The sequence below is a fragment of the Paramisgurnus dabryanus genome, chromosome 22 (genome assembly GCF_030506205.2).
Source record: "Paramisgurnus dabryanus chromosome 22, PD_genome_1.1, whole genome shotgun sequence".
Taxonomy (NCBI): Eukaryota; Metazoa; Chordata; class Actinopteri; order Cypriniformes; family Cobitidae; genus Paramisgurnus; species Paramisgurnus dabryanus.
Genome location: NC_133358.1, coordinates 13,698,582 through 13,717,464, shown reverse-complemented (window position 1 = coordinate 13,717,464; position 18,883 = coordinate 13,698,582). Strand labels below are relative to the sequence as shown.

Genomic DNA, 18,883 nt, shown 5'->3' with positions numbered 1-18,883 from the left:
GTTGGTTCAATGCATTTAGGGGCGTGGTCCTGGTCAAGACAATCTCCTGAACTCCAAACTGAATGTCAGAATGGGAAAGAAAGGTGATTTAAGCAATTTTGAGCATGGCAGGGTTGTTGGTGCCACACAGGCCCAATACCCAATACAGAGTATTTCACAATCTGCTCAGTTACTGGGATTTTCACGCACAACCATTTCTAAGGTTTACAACGAATGGTGTGAAAAGGAAAAAACATCCAGTATGCGGCAGTCCTGTGGGCGAAAATGTCTTGTTGATCAGAGGAGAATGGGCCGACTGATTCAAGCTGATAGAAGAGCAACTTTGACTGAAATAACCACTCGTTACAACCGAGGTATGCAGCAAAGCATTTGTGAAGCCACAACACGCTCAACCTTGAGGCGGATGGGCTACAACAGCAGAAGACCCCACTGGGTACCACTCATCTCCACTACAAATAGGAAAAAGAAGCTACAATTTTTACAAGCTCATCAAAATTGGACAGTTGAAGACTGGATTTCTGTGAGACATTTAGATGGTAGAGTCAGAATTTGTTGTAAAGAGAATGAGAACATGGATCCATCATGCCTTGTTACCACTGTGCAGGCCAGTGGTGGTGGTGTTATGGTGTGGGGGATGTTTTCTTGGCACACTTTAGGCCCCTTAGTGCCAATTGGGCATCGTTTAAATGCCACAGCCTACCTGAGCATTGTTTCTGACCATGTCCATCCCTTTATGACCACCATGTACCCATCCTCTGATGGCTACTTCCATCACAAAGCTTGAATCATTTCAAATTGGTTACTTGAACATGACAATGAGTTCACTGTACTAAAATGGCCCCCACAGTCACCAGATCTCAACCCAATAGAGCATCTTTGGATTTGGTGTAACGGGAGCTTCGTGCCCTGGATGTGCATCCCACAAATCTCAATCAACTGCAAGATGCTATCCTATCAATATGGGCCAACATATCTAAAGAATGCTTTCAGCACCTTGTTAAATCAATGCCACGTAAAATTAAGGCAGTTCTGAAGGCGAAAGAGGGTCAAACACAGTATTAGTATGGTGTTCCTAATAATCCTTTAGGTGAGTGTATATAATGCACAAGAATTATGGGGATAGCGAGGGTCTTTTTTGTCCTCCTGTTTCCTTGCAAAACCTTGAAACAACTTTTTTTATCTGTATGTATGTGTTTGTTTGTTTACAGGTGCATACCTAAACGTCAGGTGTGTTTAGCAGATCACTCCGAGTATCCCTGCCCACAGTATGAGTGCATTTCTCGTCCATCCAGCTGTGACCAGAACCAGCTGGATCCAGTCTGTGACACAGACAACATGGAGCACGCCAATCTGTGTCTGCTGTACTTTCGGAGCAAGACCCTGGCATACATGGGTCACTGTCAGGTACAAACACATTGCAATGGACCGTTTTGTTTGGTATAGACTTCAAAGTCTATGTGAACATGGTGCTCACAACGCTAACTGAACCCACAGCTTTAGCGTTGTGAGCTCCATGTTTTACCAGTTGATCTACATAAATGGTAACCAATAGCAAAAAAGATTTGATGCATTAGTAGCGAAAATATGTCTTGTTGTGGTTAACCAACAATAAAGCAATAATAGCAAAATGTTCTGTTTCTTGCGGTTATCATGATGAATAAAGCAATAATAGCAGAACAGATTTGAACATTGTTGAGATGCCCTTGAGGGTGAACGTGACCTTTGTCAAATGGGTTTTTTAGATGTTGTTGCATGTTGACATTTCTCCCACTACATACAGTAGACCTTTATATTTTATATGTACGCATTCAGTTTTCTGTGATGTGGCATCGATGCACTTTGTATTTTCATCACATGCTGGATATTTTGTCATGTGGTTTATAGCAGTCTAAGCGTATGTGCCTTTATTGAGGTCAGATGTTTTTTTCTGAAGTAGTATCACATTTGCATTTGAAAGAAGACAATTTGGAAAACAGCTTTGACCTCTTCACTCAGTGAACAACAGTGTTCTTGGCTATACTGTCAAATCCAATAGAAGCTCAAGAAACACTATATGTAGGTCATCCGGCTATCCTACGTGTGCATTTGCGAACAAATTTGCTATACATTTCGAAAATTTGCCCAGTATACATACTACACAGTAAGATAACATTTTGTTGTAATATATGAATTCAGAATTGGTAAATGGGCTATTATCACAAATGGACTCCAGGGGGAGCCATATACCTGTACTGTAAAATCAAGCTTTTAGCTTAATCCCTAACTGAACGGTCAGTGGTGACCACTGTGACCAGAGCTTTAACCTGTTAACTAACTTTCATATTTTAAAACCTTTTAGCAGTTATAATAATGCAGTAACTGTAATTTATTAATTTGTGACAGAGTATGCAGCAAACCTCACAGCAAACCAACACAAACCTCAGTTTTTTGATAATTGTATGTATTAAAAATAATACTATATTGCATTTTTATTTATTACAAATAAATGTAAACTGCTATAAAAAATATTTTTTTACCTCCAGACACTTCTGTAAAAAACTTGACGACTTTAAAACAAGACCAAAATTAGACTTCTAGACTAAAAAAATGCCAGAGTTATATTAATTTTAAGGTGCATGTATATTTTGCTTACTTTCCTACATGGTTTAAAGTTACTCCCTTCACATATTATATTGTTTTCCACTTTTTATACATAATGCAAAAAAAAATATATATATATATATATATATATATAGAAAATATAGAAAATGTTATACATAATAAAATATTTATTTTTTTTAAATTTGGGAAAAAGTTTATTTTTCCTCTAGTCATTATTGCAAAATAAACCAACTATTTACCAAGCACCCACTTTGCATTATTATTATTATTATGATTAATAACAATATAGGAAATATAAGAAGTTTATGGAGGCGGTTTCCCAGACAGGGATTATTTTATAAGCCAGAACTAAGCCTTAGTTTAATTAGAAAATATAACTAGTTTTAACAAAACATGCCTTACTTAAAACAGTTCTTATATTTATTTTAGTCTAGGACTAGTCTAATTCCTGTCCGGGAAACCGCCCCATAAGTTATCCATTTATAAAAACCTTGTAAGGCTGGTCAGTAATATTGCCTCTAAACCAAACTTTGTTTGACAATAACATATCATCATCGTCATTACATTATTTATGATATGATTTATTGTTTTACTGTTGTTAAAAAGCCTAACCAGGGACTGGGCTGCAAATTAGCCTTTGGCTGCACTGAAAAAAAAGATTCATTCAATTTACTCAATTTTTTAAGGTAAGTGGTTGCAATCAATTTATTTAAGCTACATTTCAACAAAAGTTTTTTATTTTATTTTACTAATCTTTTTTGTTTAAATGTAGCTTAAATAAATTGATTGCAACTACTTACCTTAAAAAAATTAAATTAAAAAATTTAATTAAATGAATCATTATTTTCAGTGTGTGTGGAGCATCGGCTGCTTGAAATTGCAGCAATGCTGTAGCATGGTCCCTGTTAAATAAACTAATAAATAGTTTATTTAATAAATGGTAAACATGATAAAACCACTGTACACAACTTCTCACACTGTATTTATTTAACAGAATTTTGTTTTTTGCTTTAGGATTCGTGCAGGAGGCCCAGAGAGGTGTGTGGCCACAATGGTGAAACCTACAGCACAGTGTGTGAAGCTTTCTCAGACCGTGTTGCTGTGGACTATCAGGGTCGCTGTCACGCAGTCGGGACCGTGTCGGAGTTCACATCGGACTCGGGGTGTAACGCTGTGCCCTGCCCTCCTCTTTCCACAAAGGGCTGCAATCCTGTCACACCGCCTGGTTAGTACTGTTGTCAATCTTACTCTTCACCAGGCCCGGTACTAGGCTTGCTGGACTGGAGGGGCAGTCAGGATTTTTGGGTGGGCAGCCATTTCTCGACTAAAATGATTCATACACTAAAATTATGGATGTTTCAATCCAATATTACTTTGCATGTCTTATAATTGTCAGGAAACGGACTCAGAGTCAAGTGCAAGTTAAATAGTTTATTTAGAAAAATATAGAAAACAGGAGAGCAAGTCACTGGTAGATCCACACACGGCGATCACTCCCACAGTAGGGGAGAGTGAGTCGGCGCTACACAATAATTCAGTACAGATCCAAAGGAAGAGAGAGCCACCCACGCGCTCCGTCGAGAACGCCAGCACTGTCACCACACGCAACAGAGGGATAAAACACGCCGCCCTGAAGGTGGATGACAGGCGGAGATGGAAGTCCAAGTTCTCAGACGGGTAATCCACTGTGTAATCCAGATGTAGAAGGACCACCCGGAAACCACTGGTCACCGCCTAAAAACAAAGCGAACCAGCGGTTCCGAGAAACAACAGTCGTTAAATCAATATAATCCACAAGGTAAAATGGGTGAACTCCACTCACGGGTGAAGATGCAAACCGGAGAGAGGGAGACAGCTGGTATACCGCCTAGCAACGAAGCGAACCAGCTGTATCGAGAGACAAACAAAGTCAGTATAATCCAAGCTCCTACAAGCGAGCGGTCCGTGTGAAGACGCGTCCCGGAACGCCGAAACCAAACCTGGGGTAATACAGGAGAAGACAGAGAGCGACTGACAAGACAAGGCAGGGCAGCAGGACTGTGATAAAACAATGAGCGCGCAACAAAGGACAGGACTACGTGCAATATAAAGGGAAAGGTAAACGAGACACCACCGGTGAACAATCAACTGAAACAAGGGGGCGGAGTTAGTGAACACACGAGGAACCGGCACCACAGGTAAACAACACACACACACAGATCACACAGCCATCGATCACCCAGCAGTCATGACAGTAGCCCCCCCTCCACGACCGGCACCAGACGGACCGGGGGACTCACCCTGTCGCCGACGGAGGTCCTCGATCAGCCCAGGATCCAGCAAATCCCGACCCGGAACCCAGCTCCTCTCATCAGGACCGTATCCTTCCCAATCCACTAAATACTGAAATCCTCTGCCCCTGCGGCGGGAGTCTAGTAACCTCTTAACAGTGTAGACAGGGGCACCATCCACTAGACGAGGGGCGGGGGGATTGGGGGCAGAGACAGGGGGGTTATAGCGAGCAAACATCACAGGTTTAACCTTGGATACATGAAAAACAGGGTGAACCCGACCAAGAGAAAGGGGTAACTTAAGCTTAATCGTCACCGGATTAATGACCTTAGAAATACTGTATGGCCCAATGAATCTCGGAGCCAGCTTACGAGAAGGCTCACGGAGAGACAGATCCTTGGTAGAAAGCCATACCTTTTGACCACAAACGTAACGGGGTGGAGGTCGCCGATGACGATCAGCTGCAGCTTTGGTTCGTCTGGAATTAGATAATAATAGTGTCTTAGCTCTCCTCCAGGTGCGTCTGCACCTGCGTACGAAAGCTAACGCAGACGGAACCGCTGCCTCGGGCTCCTGTGATGGAAACAGGGGAGGTTGATAACCGATGGAAAGTTCAAACGGGGACAAATTGGTAGACGTAACGGGAAGAGAATTATGAGAATACTCAACCCACGGGAGCTGATCGCACCAGGAATTCGGATATTGTGACGACAGACAGCGGAGCGTTCTACCGAGATCCTGATTAGCCCGTTCGCATTGCCCATTGGTCTGCGGGTGATAACCAGAAGACAAGCTGGCCGTGGCGCCAATTTGTCTACAAAACTCCTGCCAAAAACGAGAGATGAACTGAGGACCCCTATCTGACACTACGTCAGTCGGAATACCATGTAACCGAAAAACGTGATTAATCAAAACCTGAGCCATCTCTTTTGCAGAAGGTAGCTTGGGCAGGGGAATGAAATGAACCGCCTTCGAAAAACGATCCACCACAGTTACAACAACAGTGTTACCATTAGATGCCGGTAAGCCGGTGACAAAATCAAGAGCTATATGAGACCAGGGGCGGGAGGGCACGGGCAAAGATTTAAGCAGACCAGCGGGTGGTAAATTAGATGCTTTATTACGAGCACAAACCGAACAGGCTAATACAAACTGTCTGACGTCAGTGGACATAGAAGGCCACCAAAAACGCTGACGGACGGCAGCCAACGTTCTCCGAATACCTGGATGGCCGACAAATTTGGACTCGTGACCCCACCGGATGACATCGGAACGTAACCGCTCAGGAACCCATAGGCGACCCGCTGGACACCCCTACGGAACTTCCCCCTCCCGGCCGGCCTCTCTCACCCGCTGTTCGATTCCCCATACGAGGGCGCCGACCACCCTCCCCTCCGGGAGAATGGTCTCCGTCCTCTCCGAATCGGACTTTTCGAACAGACGGGAGAGAGCATCAGGTTTGGTATTTTTCGAGCCAGGCCGGTACGAGAGGGTGAAGTTGAAACGATCAAAGAAGAGTGCCCAACGAGCCTGCCTAGATGTTAGTCTTCTGGCCGAACGGATATATTCAAGATTCTTATGATCCGTCCAGACCAGAAAGGGCTCCGAGGTTCCCTCCAACCAGTGACGCCATTCACCCAAAGCGAGTCTAACCGCCAACAGCTCCCGATTCCCTATGTCGTAATTACGTTCTGCTGGGTTTAACCGGTGAGAGAAAAAAGCACACGGATGTACTTTCCCATCAATAGACGATCGCTGTGATAAGACGGCGCCTACCCCGACATCAGATGCATCCACTTCCACTATAAATTGTTTAGCCGGATCGGGAATAGAGAGGACAGGCGCAGAGATGAACCGGGATTTTAACACATCAAAGGCCTCCTGAGCCTCTCTACTCCAACGGAAACATACATTAGGTGAAGTGAGAGCGGTGAGAGGCTTAGCGATCTGACCAAAATTTCTGATGAAACGCAGATAAAAATTGGCGAACCCCAGAAATCGCTGAAGCTCCTTCCGAGTGTCGGGTACTGGCCAATCGGCAACCGTCTTAACCTTAGCGGGATCGGGACGAATTTCTCCCTCGGCAATGACAAAACCCAGAAACGAAACCGACTTCTTGTGGAACTCGCACTTCTCCGCCTTAACGAATAGCTGATTCTCTAATAGCCGTTGTAAAACCATGCGAACGTGCTGAGTGTGTATCTGCATGGAGGGAGAAAAGATGAGAATGTCATCGAGATACACAAAGACAAATCTGTTAATCATGTCACCCAGCACTTCATTGACCATGGTCTGGAAGACAGCTGGAGCGTTACAAAGACCGAACGGCAGAACGGAATATTCCCAGTGTCCAGAAGGTGTATTAAAGGCTGTCTTCCACTCATCGCCCTCTCTAATACGTACCAAATGATAAGCGTTGCGCAGATCTAATTTGGTAAATACGCGCGCTCCCTGTAATAACTCGAATGCTGATGACATTAAAGGCAAGGGGTACTTATTCTTAACAGTAATGTCATTCAGCCCTCGATAATCAATGCACGGACGAAGAGACCCGTCTTTCTTTTTTACAAAGAAAAATCCAGCACCAGCTGGAGACGAGGAGCGGCGAATGAGACCGGCTTTAAGAGCGTCATTAATGTATTTATCCATAGCCTCTCTTTCTGGCTTAGCTAGGGAAAATATGCGACCCTTAGGCGGAGAAGTGTTGGGAAGTAGTTTAATCTCGCAATCATACGACCGATGAGGAGGCAGAGAAGTAGCCCGGGACTTACTGAAAACCTGATACAGATCCGAGTACTCCGCCGGGACCCCTGAGAGATCGATAGCCGGGACCTGCGAGACAGAACAAGAGACAAGAGAGGGAGCAGGACCAAGACAAGAAACATAACACGAAGACTTCCATGATAACACAACATTGTTCTGCCAATCAACGTGAGGATTATGTTTGGATAGCCAGTCATGACCTAAAATGACTGGCGATTGTGAATCCTCTAAGATGTAAAATTCAATCTCCTCACGATGATTGCCAGAAACAAACAAACTCACAGGGGGTGTGCGGTGCGTGATCACAGCCATATGCTGGCCCTTCAATGTCCAGGCAGACAAAGGAGAGGAGAGAGGGATGAATGGAATACCCCAGGACTTGGCCAACCCAGCATCCAAAAGACACGCCTCCGCACCGGAATCCAGCAACGCCTGTGACGAGAAAGAGTTAATCATGACAGGTAGTGTGGTGCTGCTTACGGGAGATTTAAATGACGATGCGCCCACCGAGACTCCCAGGTTCATCGGCGGGCGTGAGCTTTTACCGGACAGGTGGCCGCCAGATGCCCTGGCTTGCCACAATACAAACAGAGGCCATTAGATAGCCGACGACTTCTCTCTCCAGCAGAAATTCGGAACTTGCCCAGCTGCATAGGCTCCTCGGAGGGCGTCTCTGAAGCGATCTCCCCTGGTTCTGACATCAGGTGGCGAAATGAGCGACGCAGATCTCTCTGCCGATGGCGAGACTCGACCCTCAGAGCCAGATCGATGGCAGCTTCCAGGGACGTGGGTGGCTCCCTCAGTGCAATCTCGTCTTGAATACCTGGCGTGAGACCCTCGAGGAACTGTGCTCTTAATGCCGCGTCATTCCAGTTGCAGCAAATAGCGAGCGTTTTGAATCGTATGGCGAAATCTGTCACAGAGTCATTACGTTGCCGTAATCTCACCAACTCAGCCGCTGCCATGTCTCCCTTGAGTGAGCGGTCAAACAGTTTTAACATCTCCTCCTCGAGAGCCTCAAATGAGAAAGTAAAAGGAGCTTTAGCCCCCCAGGCGGCCATACCCCAGTCTCTCGCCCTTCCAGTGAGTAATGTCAGGACATAGGCCACCTTGGAAGTGGATGAAGAAAATCGACGGGGCTGGAGCGTGAAGACGAGAGAGCACTGCTGTAAAAAGGGTCTGCAGGTGTTGGGATCGCCATTGTAGGTGGGGGGTGTAGCCGTGTGTGGCTCCCGTTCAAATGAAGCGGCTTCCCCGGATGAGGTTGAGGCTTCATGGCGAGGAGTCACTTGGTCCAAGCGATTGCTGAGCTCTTTCAGTTGCTCAGACAGGATGCTGAAATCTCTGGCAGCAGCAGACAATAACGACGAATGTTGGTCGATGGCCGCCCCCTGCTGGTGAAGGGCGGTCTGTACCTCCAGACTCTCTAAACTTGCTGACTCCATTTTTGGCGCGCTCATCTGTCAGGAAACGGACTCAGAGTCAAGTGCAAGTTAAATAGTTTATTTAGAAAAATATAGAAAACAGGAGAGCAAGTCACTGGTAGATCCACTCACGGCGATCACTCCCACAGTAGGGGAGAGTGAGTCGGCGCTACACAATAATTCAGTACAGATCCAAAGGAAGAGAGAGCCACCCACGCGCTCCGTCGAGAACGCCAGCACTGTCACCACACGCAACAGAGGGATAAAACACGCCGCCCTGAAGGTGGATGACAGGCGGAGATGGAAGTCCAAGTTCTCAGACGGGTAATCCACTGTGTAATCCAGATGTAGAAGGACCACCCGGAAACCACTGGTCACCGCCTAAAAACAAAGCGAACCAGCGGTTCCGAGAAACAACAGTCGTTAAATCAATATAATCCACAAGGTAAAATGGGTGAACTCCACTCACGGGTGAAGATGCAAACCGGAGAGAGGGAGACAGCTGGTATACCGCCTAGCAACGAAGCGAACCAGCTGTATCGAGAGACAAACAAAGTCAGTATAATCCAAGCTCCTACAAGCGAGCGGTCCGTGTGAAGACGCGTCCCGGAACGCCGAAACCAAACCTGGGGTAATACAGGAGAAGACAGAGAGCGACTGACAAGACAAGGCAGGGCAGCAGGACTGTGATAAAACAATGAGCGCGCAACAAAGGACAGGACTACGTGCAATATAAAGGGAAAGGTAAACGAGACACCACCGGTGAACAATCAACTGAAACAAGGGGGCGGAGTTAGTGAACACACGAGGAACCGGCACCACAGGTAAACAACACACACACACAGATCACACAGCCATCGATCACCCAGCAGTCATGACAATAATAAAAAGCAATTTATATGTCATTTTGCACGTTCACATTTTAAAAGTAGATGTAATTAGATTAATGATTTATAATGTTATAATGATTACACTAGTTTGACACATTTAGTCACAGTTAATGAAATCAGGCAAGCAGGTGATATAAATATAAAGCTGTACATATAGCTATATTTTATTAATGTTTACACTGCATGTAATCTATTATTTTACTTATAGATAAATTAAAGCCATTCTTATACATACCCTACCCAACATATGCCTTTATTCTGAATAAACACTTGTTAGGAACTTTATTTCCACTACTCAAACATTTTCTTCATGTAAAATAATGTATTTTCAATGTGATATATGTGATAAGCTGTATTGTCATTAATTCCTGACCCTATCATTGCTGCTGCAGCAACCTCAAATATCACAACAAAGCACAATGCTTTAAATAATATATTGTTGCATCATGTAAGCAATTTGACATGCATGAAAAATTCGTCAAAGGTTATCCTGTTTGCCTATAACAGCACCAGACAAAAGCACAAGCCCTAAAATACTGTAAGTGTGATTTGCGACGAGACTAAAGATAAATCACACTGCTTTGTTTATAACACAGCAAATTAGATATTATAATACAACGCAACATTATAAAATACACGTTTTACCTTACGATGACCTTGCGGAGTAAAAGCTCCTCTTGAACTTAAAAGTCTGTAGATTTTTGCGTGTGAAGTTTTTCTCAAACGCGAGCTGAATGAGCTGATGAATGACGATGACAAAACCGCTAAAATTTGATTTTAAAACTGCACTGCACGCGATGCTCAGCTGTTACAATACTGTATATTTACTGTATAACCATCTTATGTCATTTATATCTACTATATAGTATGCCACAACCAAACTGCATATTCTAATTTTAATAAACAGAACTACGTCTAAAACAAACACATTAAATGCTGCTGGAGACTTGCCATTGGCTGTTGTATTTGCATGAATAAATAATGAGGTGAGTCTAAGAAAGGATAAGGGGCTATTTTGGGAATGTTTTACTATAAAAAAAAGTTTTAATTTAATATGTGTTGGGTTATTACGTTTATTTAATATTAAATTGCATTGTTTTTGATATATATTTTAAAGATGCGTTTTTTTTTAGTTACCGTCATAGAGAACAGTAGTACTTTTCCTGTGACTTAAATACTGCTGAAAAGACCTCCAAGGTTTGAATAAGCTAATCAGACGTTAGTGGACGGGAGCTGTAAACGCTAGCGCTTGCCTATAGAAGACGTTTTTTATGTAAAGAGACTCCGTTATTTTAAGGTTGGCTGGACATTTTTGGGGGGGCACAAGGAAAATCTGGGGGGGCAATGCCCCCCCCAGCCCCCCTGTAGACCCGGCCCTGCTCTTCACTGTCACAGACTCACTTTCTACTGTATACAGACACAGTAGATGTAGAGAAATTGCTGTTTAAGGCTTCTTGAAATGTAATTTTTTCATGTTATCATCAACATTTACCATCTTATCTGTCTTCTTTGCAGGCGCATGCTGTCCCGTGTGTGCAGGTATGCTACAGATCCTGTGGAACAAAGCACAGATGAATATGTTTGCCAAGGTAATCATTTCACACCATTTTATATTCATTCTGCATCCCATACCCTTTTTTATTTTTTTTATTTAGAGATGACATTATTTGTCACCATACTTTATAAATATATTCTCATTACACCAGACAGCCTGCAGGGGGCAGCATGTACATGAGCATGTTGGGAGCATAGCTGCAACAAGCACCACCTAATTATTTTCAAATAAAAACCTCATTACACCCGAGCCGCATGCTTTACATCACCCACTCTTTACCCTTTGAGCACAATAGACTCACACGCTGCTCTTAAGTAGTGTTTTATTTTCAATAATAGGCTATTGCTTACGTTATATAATTTTCAAACAGTGAGCCGTATTACATAGGAATTGGTTTCAGTCTAGAAGTAAACGTAAGCATTAATTAAATTTTTAATTTTTGCATTTAAAAGCTTAGGGGTGTATAGTACAGTACAGTACAGTACAGTAGTTAGAGATTTTAACAAACCTTGAATCCATGTATTACAGTTTGAGATGTACAGTAACTCGGTTTGTGCTGAAGACACAAATACCTTGAATCATTTGGCTTGTTGTTGTTTTCACAACATGAGTGATTTGAGTCATATCTAGAGACCAGAATATCATAGACCTAATTTGAGGGTGACCTCTTTTCAACAGAAAGCAACAACTTAGCCACCGCCCAGCACAACCACATTAAAACAGTCAAAACACGTTTGGTAGCCACAAAGCAGCATCCTGGCAGCCACCCATACAACTCATGCCTAGCTTTTAGAATGCCAAGAATTACTCACATTTCTTTTAGAAAATATCAACATACTGGGTTTTATTTTTTTGGTGATTAATTTTATGCAGCTTAAGAAAACCGTCTGCCTCTTATTCATTATTTTTATAGCTTAATTATTTGTCATGAGCAGAATGATGTGAAACGGCTCACATTTGTCACCTCTCATTACAACCCTGCCTATGTTTGCGTGTGTTTTCAGCTGAACAGGAATAATCCCGTGACGGTTCACAACATCCTGAAAACCCTACGGCTGCACATCTCTGTTCCTCAGTGTGACATCTTTGGGTATCTGAGCATCGATTCGGACATTATCATCCTTATAGTTCCTGTTGATCAGCAGCCTACACCTCTGCAGGTCTGTGTGTTGTCTTCATTATATTCCTGTGTGGACAGTAATTCATTAATAAAGACATTTAGATTTCATGTCATTTTAACATAAATCATGTTACAATTATAAAAATAATAACGTATGAGGGCTTGTCATATAATCAATATTTTAAATATATATGCTATTTACAATGTGTGACCCTTCCTGTGAAATCCAGGACAAAATCTTATAATCTAAAAATGAAGTTATTATTAGATTATAATTAGTGCTGGTCAAAAATTAATCGTGATTAATCGCATACAAAATAAAAGTATTTTTTTCCATAATATATAAGTGTGCGCTGTGTGTAATTATTATATATATATAAATACACACACATTCATGTATTCATTTAAGAAACATTTGCATGTGTATATATATTTATTTATATTTTGATATATTATATATTAACAATAAAAATGGATATATAAATAAAAATGTTCTGAAATGAATATATGTATGTGTGTATGTGTTTAAATATACATATTAATTACACACAGTACAGACACATGTATTAGGCAAAAATGCACTTTTATTTTGTATGCGATTAATCGCGATTAATCTTTGCCCAGCCCTTATTATAATGTAAAGTTTGATTTCACATTGATTTCAATCTTTGACATGATCTTACTCAGTCAATAGTAAAGATATCAAGGTTATATTCACAGCATGTTCTTTACATTATGTGGGATGATTTCATTTTGTTTTTTGTAAATCACACAAAAATATTGGTTTTCACGGACAGAGTCACATATAACACAGTCCTTATTGTAAGTAGTAAGAAATATCTGCACTCATTTTCTTATTTATATCTATATTTGAAGAGTTTGGTTCCAAAACGCAATAAACACCATTTTTGAAAAAAATGAGTTACTGCCAAAATCAGTATTATATCAGGTCAGTTTTTAAAGGTAAATTCTTAATTTTACGCAAAATCCAATATTCGCCGTGTTATTCTGTCATCTTTTCTCCCTTTTTTCCCAAAATGCAATAAACGCCGCTCCTCCTTTTCTACAGAATGCAATAAATCCACTCCACAAATTACAGCGCACCATTCCACGCAATGTAAACAAACAATGGGGGCGCATTGAGTACACAGAGCCCTAGTTTTCCTCATCTACTTTGTACTTCATGATCAACAAACAAACAAAAACAAAATAATACTTTAATAGCATTGATAAACCTGTGGTTTTCTGTGACGGGAAAGAAATGTAAGCCATCAACATCTAATAAATACGTGAGAGGCACTCAGGAGACGATCGCTTGTTCTCCCGACAGAATCTAGCTTCTCTCATGCTAACACATTGATCGCTGTGAAAAATGTTAAGCAACGACGTCAAATATAAACGTGCAGCAATGACAGTGTTCCTAATATGACAAAGTAAGTGTTTTGATTAATGCCATTAATGTTTAAAAAAACTTGCCATGGATTTATTTCATTTTGTGGAAAAAATTATTTATTTTTATAATAAATCTTTGAAAATCAAGTTATGGATTTGATTTTTTTATAACCTAAAGATGCTATGTGAAAGTTTGTAACAGAAAATAGTGGTTTTCATCTTGTCACTTTCTTGGTATAGAAAACACGTTTTTAACGAAATTTGTCAAAATGGATTTATTGCGTTTTGGAACCAAACTCTTCATTTATTTATTTAGATTTTATATATTTTAAATTTTAATTGCTTTGTAGTTGTCATCAATGGGCACTCATGCTTTCAAAATGTAAAAGTTGTGGATTTAAAGGAATGTATTTCCTGTTATCCACTAAATTATAGTTTTTCCAACAACAAATTTATTCATTAACTCTTTCCCCGCCATTGACAATTTATCTTGTCAATTAAGAGAAAACATTTGAAAAAATGAAAAAAAACTGAAGCAAAAAATAATTTGTTAATTTTACACTCAGTGTATGTTTTGATAATCATTCTGAATCTGATCTTTAACAAAATTTCTTCACAAAAATGCAATTATTTCAGCGTTTTTTTTTTTTTTGTTTTTTTTTTGAAGAAAAATACCCATATTTAAGAGTTTATAAACAGAGAAAAAAAATATAGATAGGATGAATGTTTTTTCCCCTTTTGTTTGTTTGTTTATTGTTTGTTTGAAAGCAGAGGGTCTGTTCTTTCATTTGATATATTTGTATGTTTATATATTTATAGAAGAACATTTTCCTGCAAGGCATTGTGTGAAAATCACAAAAAATTGCTGGCGGGCAACATTTAAAAAAAGGCTGGCAGGGAATGAGTTAATATTATGTACAGTAGTGGTTGTTGTTGTTTCATGTGCTAATTCAGTCATGAAATAATGAATTATCACCTGTAGTTTAATGTAGCGTCTGCATTCCCAGACAAGCGAACAGAGCACATTAAGACACTGCAGCTCTGAGAAATCGCAGTGTCTCTGGCGCTCCCCAGCGCATGGTTTCTTGCGATTGCATCATGTTCCAGATGTTCCTTAAATTTCCCTAAAAATATTAAAGCTGTCTACATGGACTTAATGGCCTATTTCTGCTCAGCCTTAGAGAGTACACCTTAATGATCTGTTGCTATTTCTTGTGCGACCACAGATTGAAGCATGCAGTAAAGAGGCAGAGAAGATCGACTCGCTCATAAACTCGGGAAGCCCCACGCTGGTGTCGCACGTTCCTCTGTCTGCCTTCCTCAACTCTGAAGTCAAACTTTCCACCGTAAGCTCGGCTGCTACGACCCTACGGCCTCTCTGTCTCTTTCTGTTTCTTTTCCCTCTCCTACTTTTTATAACAGGAACACCATTTTCTTCTTAACTGCTGTTGCCAAGCAACATCATCTCCTGTTTGACCTCTAAACTTCAGAGGTCATGTCAGGAAGACGTATCAGTCGACAATCATGACACTGCAAACTGATAAGGACAATCAAATTCTGACCACGGAAGAGTTTGGACTTTAAGAAATAACTTTTTCTTTTACCAATTAAGGACTTCCTCGAATAGAAACTGTGCTGTGACGTCTTGCAAAGCCAATACGTAAGCTTTGGAGACGGTCACGGGAAAAAAGGAAATGAAAGACACACGAACAGCGGAAAAAAACGTTCTTATGGTTTAGATGCAAAAGATTTGCTGCTTTTAGATGTCTCACTGATCTAAATACTCATGCACATATCAGCTTACAAAATATTGTTGTACCTTAGTAGCAAAAACCTGAAATCATGAAATCAAGAAAAACGATCTTTCATACAGAGCTAAAATATATAAAAAATGTTTTATTGTTCCTTTCTTTTCGATTAATTTTAACACACACACTGCCAAAAATGTCTTAATCAGTATTATTGTGGTTTTGTCATGTGGTGAATATATCTAAACATCCTAAAAACAAGATCAAGTTATTTTTACATTAAAGAAATTTCTGTTTTGTATTTTTTATCCCATTGTTTATTTTGTTACATACACAGCCTTATGATTTTTAAAAACTTAACTACACATTGTAAAAAAGAAAAAACGTTAGTTGGTTCAATTTCAAAAGTAAAAATAAGTGGTACAAAAATCAACTAATATTTTTAAGTTGAAATAACTAAACAAATTAAGGCAACCAGGTAACTTACTTTTTTTTAAAGGACAAGTTCGGTATTTTAGACTTAAAGCCCTGTTTTCAGATTGTTTATGGTGAAATAGAACGGTTTTGACTGAAATTTCGACATTTTCGGCTGCCCTGAGAATTTTCGCGTGTTTGTGTTTCAGCTCAGACCTCTAATGGGTTTAATGGTGCACTGGAACAATCCTTCCTAAAATCCATTAAACTTTCGTTTACAAAGACGTGAAACTCACCGAGTGGTCAGGGGTGTTCACTGATATGCTCACACAAAAATCGCTCCAAAAGACGCATTCCAACAGGTTTTATCATAGTTTTTACCAACTCCATTGACTGTATTAGACGTCCTGTGAGGTACGGTATTACTCCGCGCCGGGAACTTTGTTTCTATTCTTGCAATTGGCAAAGGCGGATTAGCGCCACCACCTGGGCTGGAGTGTCAATTATTCAAGCTCTAAGCGGAAGAATGTACGAGTGTGAGGCGTTTGGGGAAATAGGTCCACAAGTTAACAACGAATGCTAAAACAGCTGTTGGAAAGCATCTTTTGGAGCGATTTTTGTGTGAGCATATCAGTGAACACCCCTGACCACTCGGTGAGTTTCACGTCTTTGTAAACGAAAGTTTAATGCATTTTAGGAAGGATTGTTCCAGTGCACCATTAAACCCATTGTAGAGGTCTGAGCTGAAACACAAACACGCGAAAATTCTCAGGGCAGCCGAAAATGTCGAAATTTCAGTCAAAACCGTTCTATTTGACCATAAACAATCTGAAAACAGGGCTTTAAGTCTAAAATACCGAACTTGTCCTTTAAGTTGAACCAACAAATCCTTTTTTAAGGAAAAAAAATTGTTTGCTATTTGGGTTAAGAAAAATCTACTTTTAAATAAAATTCAACATCTATTCTCTGTAAACAAATGCTTTCTCACGCAATTATTTTTCAGATCCGTTTTTATTTTTTAAGGATGTTTAGATAATTTTACTGGAAAACAAAACTGAAGAACTTATATATTTTTTTGCAGTGAAAAAGAGGAACTCAGCCATGTATACAAATATGACAATCGTACTACTTATCTATAAAGTGGTAAACACAACAATATGCCTTGCTTAAAGTTTATAAATATATATATATATATATGTATGTGTGTATAGATTTTTTTTTTAAATATGAAGTATTGCAAAACAAAACCTTTTATGTTCATAAGAAAAGCAAATGTTTTATTTTGAGATGATAACGTCACAATGTGCCATTTGAAATGCTTATGTTTGCATGATGACAATACTGAAGTGTTTTTTACAGAATGTGTTGTCATGTTTTTCTGCAGGAAGTGTTGTGTATATGCTTATGGCACATAAAGGGCCACCTTTTCCCATCAGTATTATTTTGCTTAGGCAGCTGTGTACCATGAGAGGGGTCTTATTGTGTCCTGTCTGTCTGTTTGTCTGTCATGTGTGTGTTACCCTTTTCACATATATTTTTTATATAATAATAATAATAATAAATGTGATCATATTGCCTAAGGATTTCATCAGAATGATACATTGGTTGCACAATTTAATAATGAAATCATGTGGGGTTTGCGTTCTTTCATTGCACTTTTACTTTCACTTTATCATTTCTACTGATTTAATGGTACATTTGTTGAGAAACCACAAAAAAAAATCTTATGTTGCAGTTTTCCGGACAGGGTTTATTCAGTCCCAAACTAAAATGCATGTTTCAGCTGCCTTAATTTAAAAATACCTTGTACTGACATATCTTAACATATATTAAGTACCATTGTTTTGTCTCAAGATGCACACCAGTATTGTTTTTTCTAAGGTGTTTTAGTAAAAAAAAATATATGAATGTCCTAATATAACTAAGGTCTAGTCCTGGATTAATCTAAGCCCTGTCTGGGAAAGCGCCTCTAAGTGCCATATAGGGCAAAGAGAACATCCAAACTCCACACAGAAAGGCCACCTGACCTACCCAGGGCTTGAACCGGGGACCTTCTTGCTGTGAGGCAACAGTACTACCCTCTGTGCCGCCCAATTTTGACAAGTTTAAGCATAAGCATATATTCATACATTTGATATCGCAAATTTACAGACTGCTTCCGGTTTGTTTGTTTATTTGTTTTTATATTTAGTTAGAATAATCGCAGGTTTTAGTTAAAGTAAGTTAAGTTATTTAGCCATAGTGTATCAGTCTCATTTATTTCATTTTTTTATTTTATCACCTTTTGGCTGCTAAGACATAATGACAGACATCAATGATAATTTAAAAGCATTCATAATTCCTGTAGTTTGTTTCTGCCTTACGAATGGCTTGTCTTCTAAAAAAAAAAAAAACTGCTGCATAAAGATTTAATGAGACCAGAATTAAATAAACCTTATCAGATTATGATAACACTTTAGTACGGGGAACACATACGTAAGTATTAGTGCTCTCCACTAATATTGGCACTCTTGGTAAATATAAGGCTGTGAAAAAATTATTTTGTTTAAAAAATGAAAAAAAAAAAAACAATGCCAAGCAAAACACAGTTATATTAAAAAATATTTTGGCACCCTTTAAGTAAATACTTTGTGGTGCCTCCCTTTGCCAAGATATCAGCTCTGAGTCTATAATGGCTGATGAGATTGGAGAATACAGGATCTGAG

General features: G+C 40.1%; 1 protein-coding gene across 1 annotated transcript in view; it reads left to right on the top strand.

The window, feature by feature from the left end:
- Positions 1 to 16,151, top strand: part of reck (reversion-inducing-cysteine-rich protein with kazal motifs) — a 73,206-nt gene extending 57,055 nt beyond the window's left edge. Inside the window, exons 17-21 of the mRNA XM_065294828.1 lie at positions 1,209 to 1,404; positions 3,616 to 3,826; positions 11,465 to 11,538; positions 12,509 to 12,664; positions 15,243 to 16,151. Of these exons, the coding sequence (XP_065150900.1) occupies positions 1,209 to 1,404; positions 3,616 to 3,826; positions 11,465 to 11,538; positions 12,509 to 12,664; positions 15,243 to 15,458 (853 nt within the window). The 3' untranslated portion in view covers positions 15,459 to 16,151. The remainder of the gene's footprint in view (positions 1 to 1,208; positions 1,405 to 3,615; positions 3,827 to 11,464; positions 11,539 to 12,508; positions 12,665 to 15,242) is intronic.
- Positions 16,152 to 18,883: the final 2,732 nt, after the last annotated feature.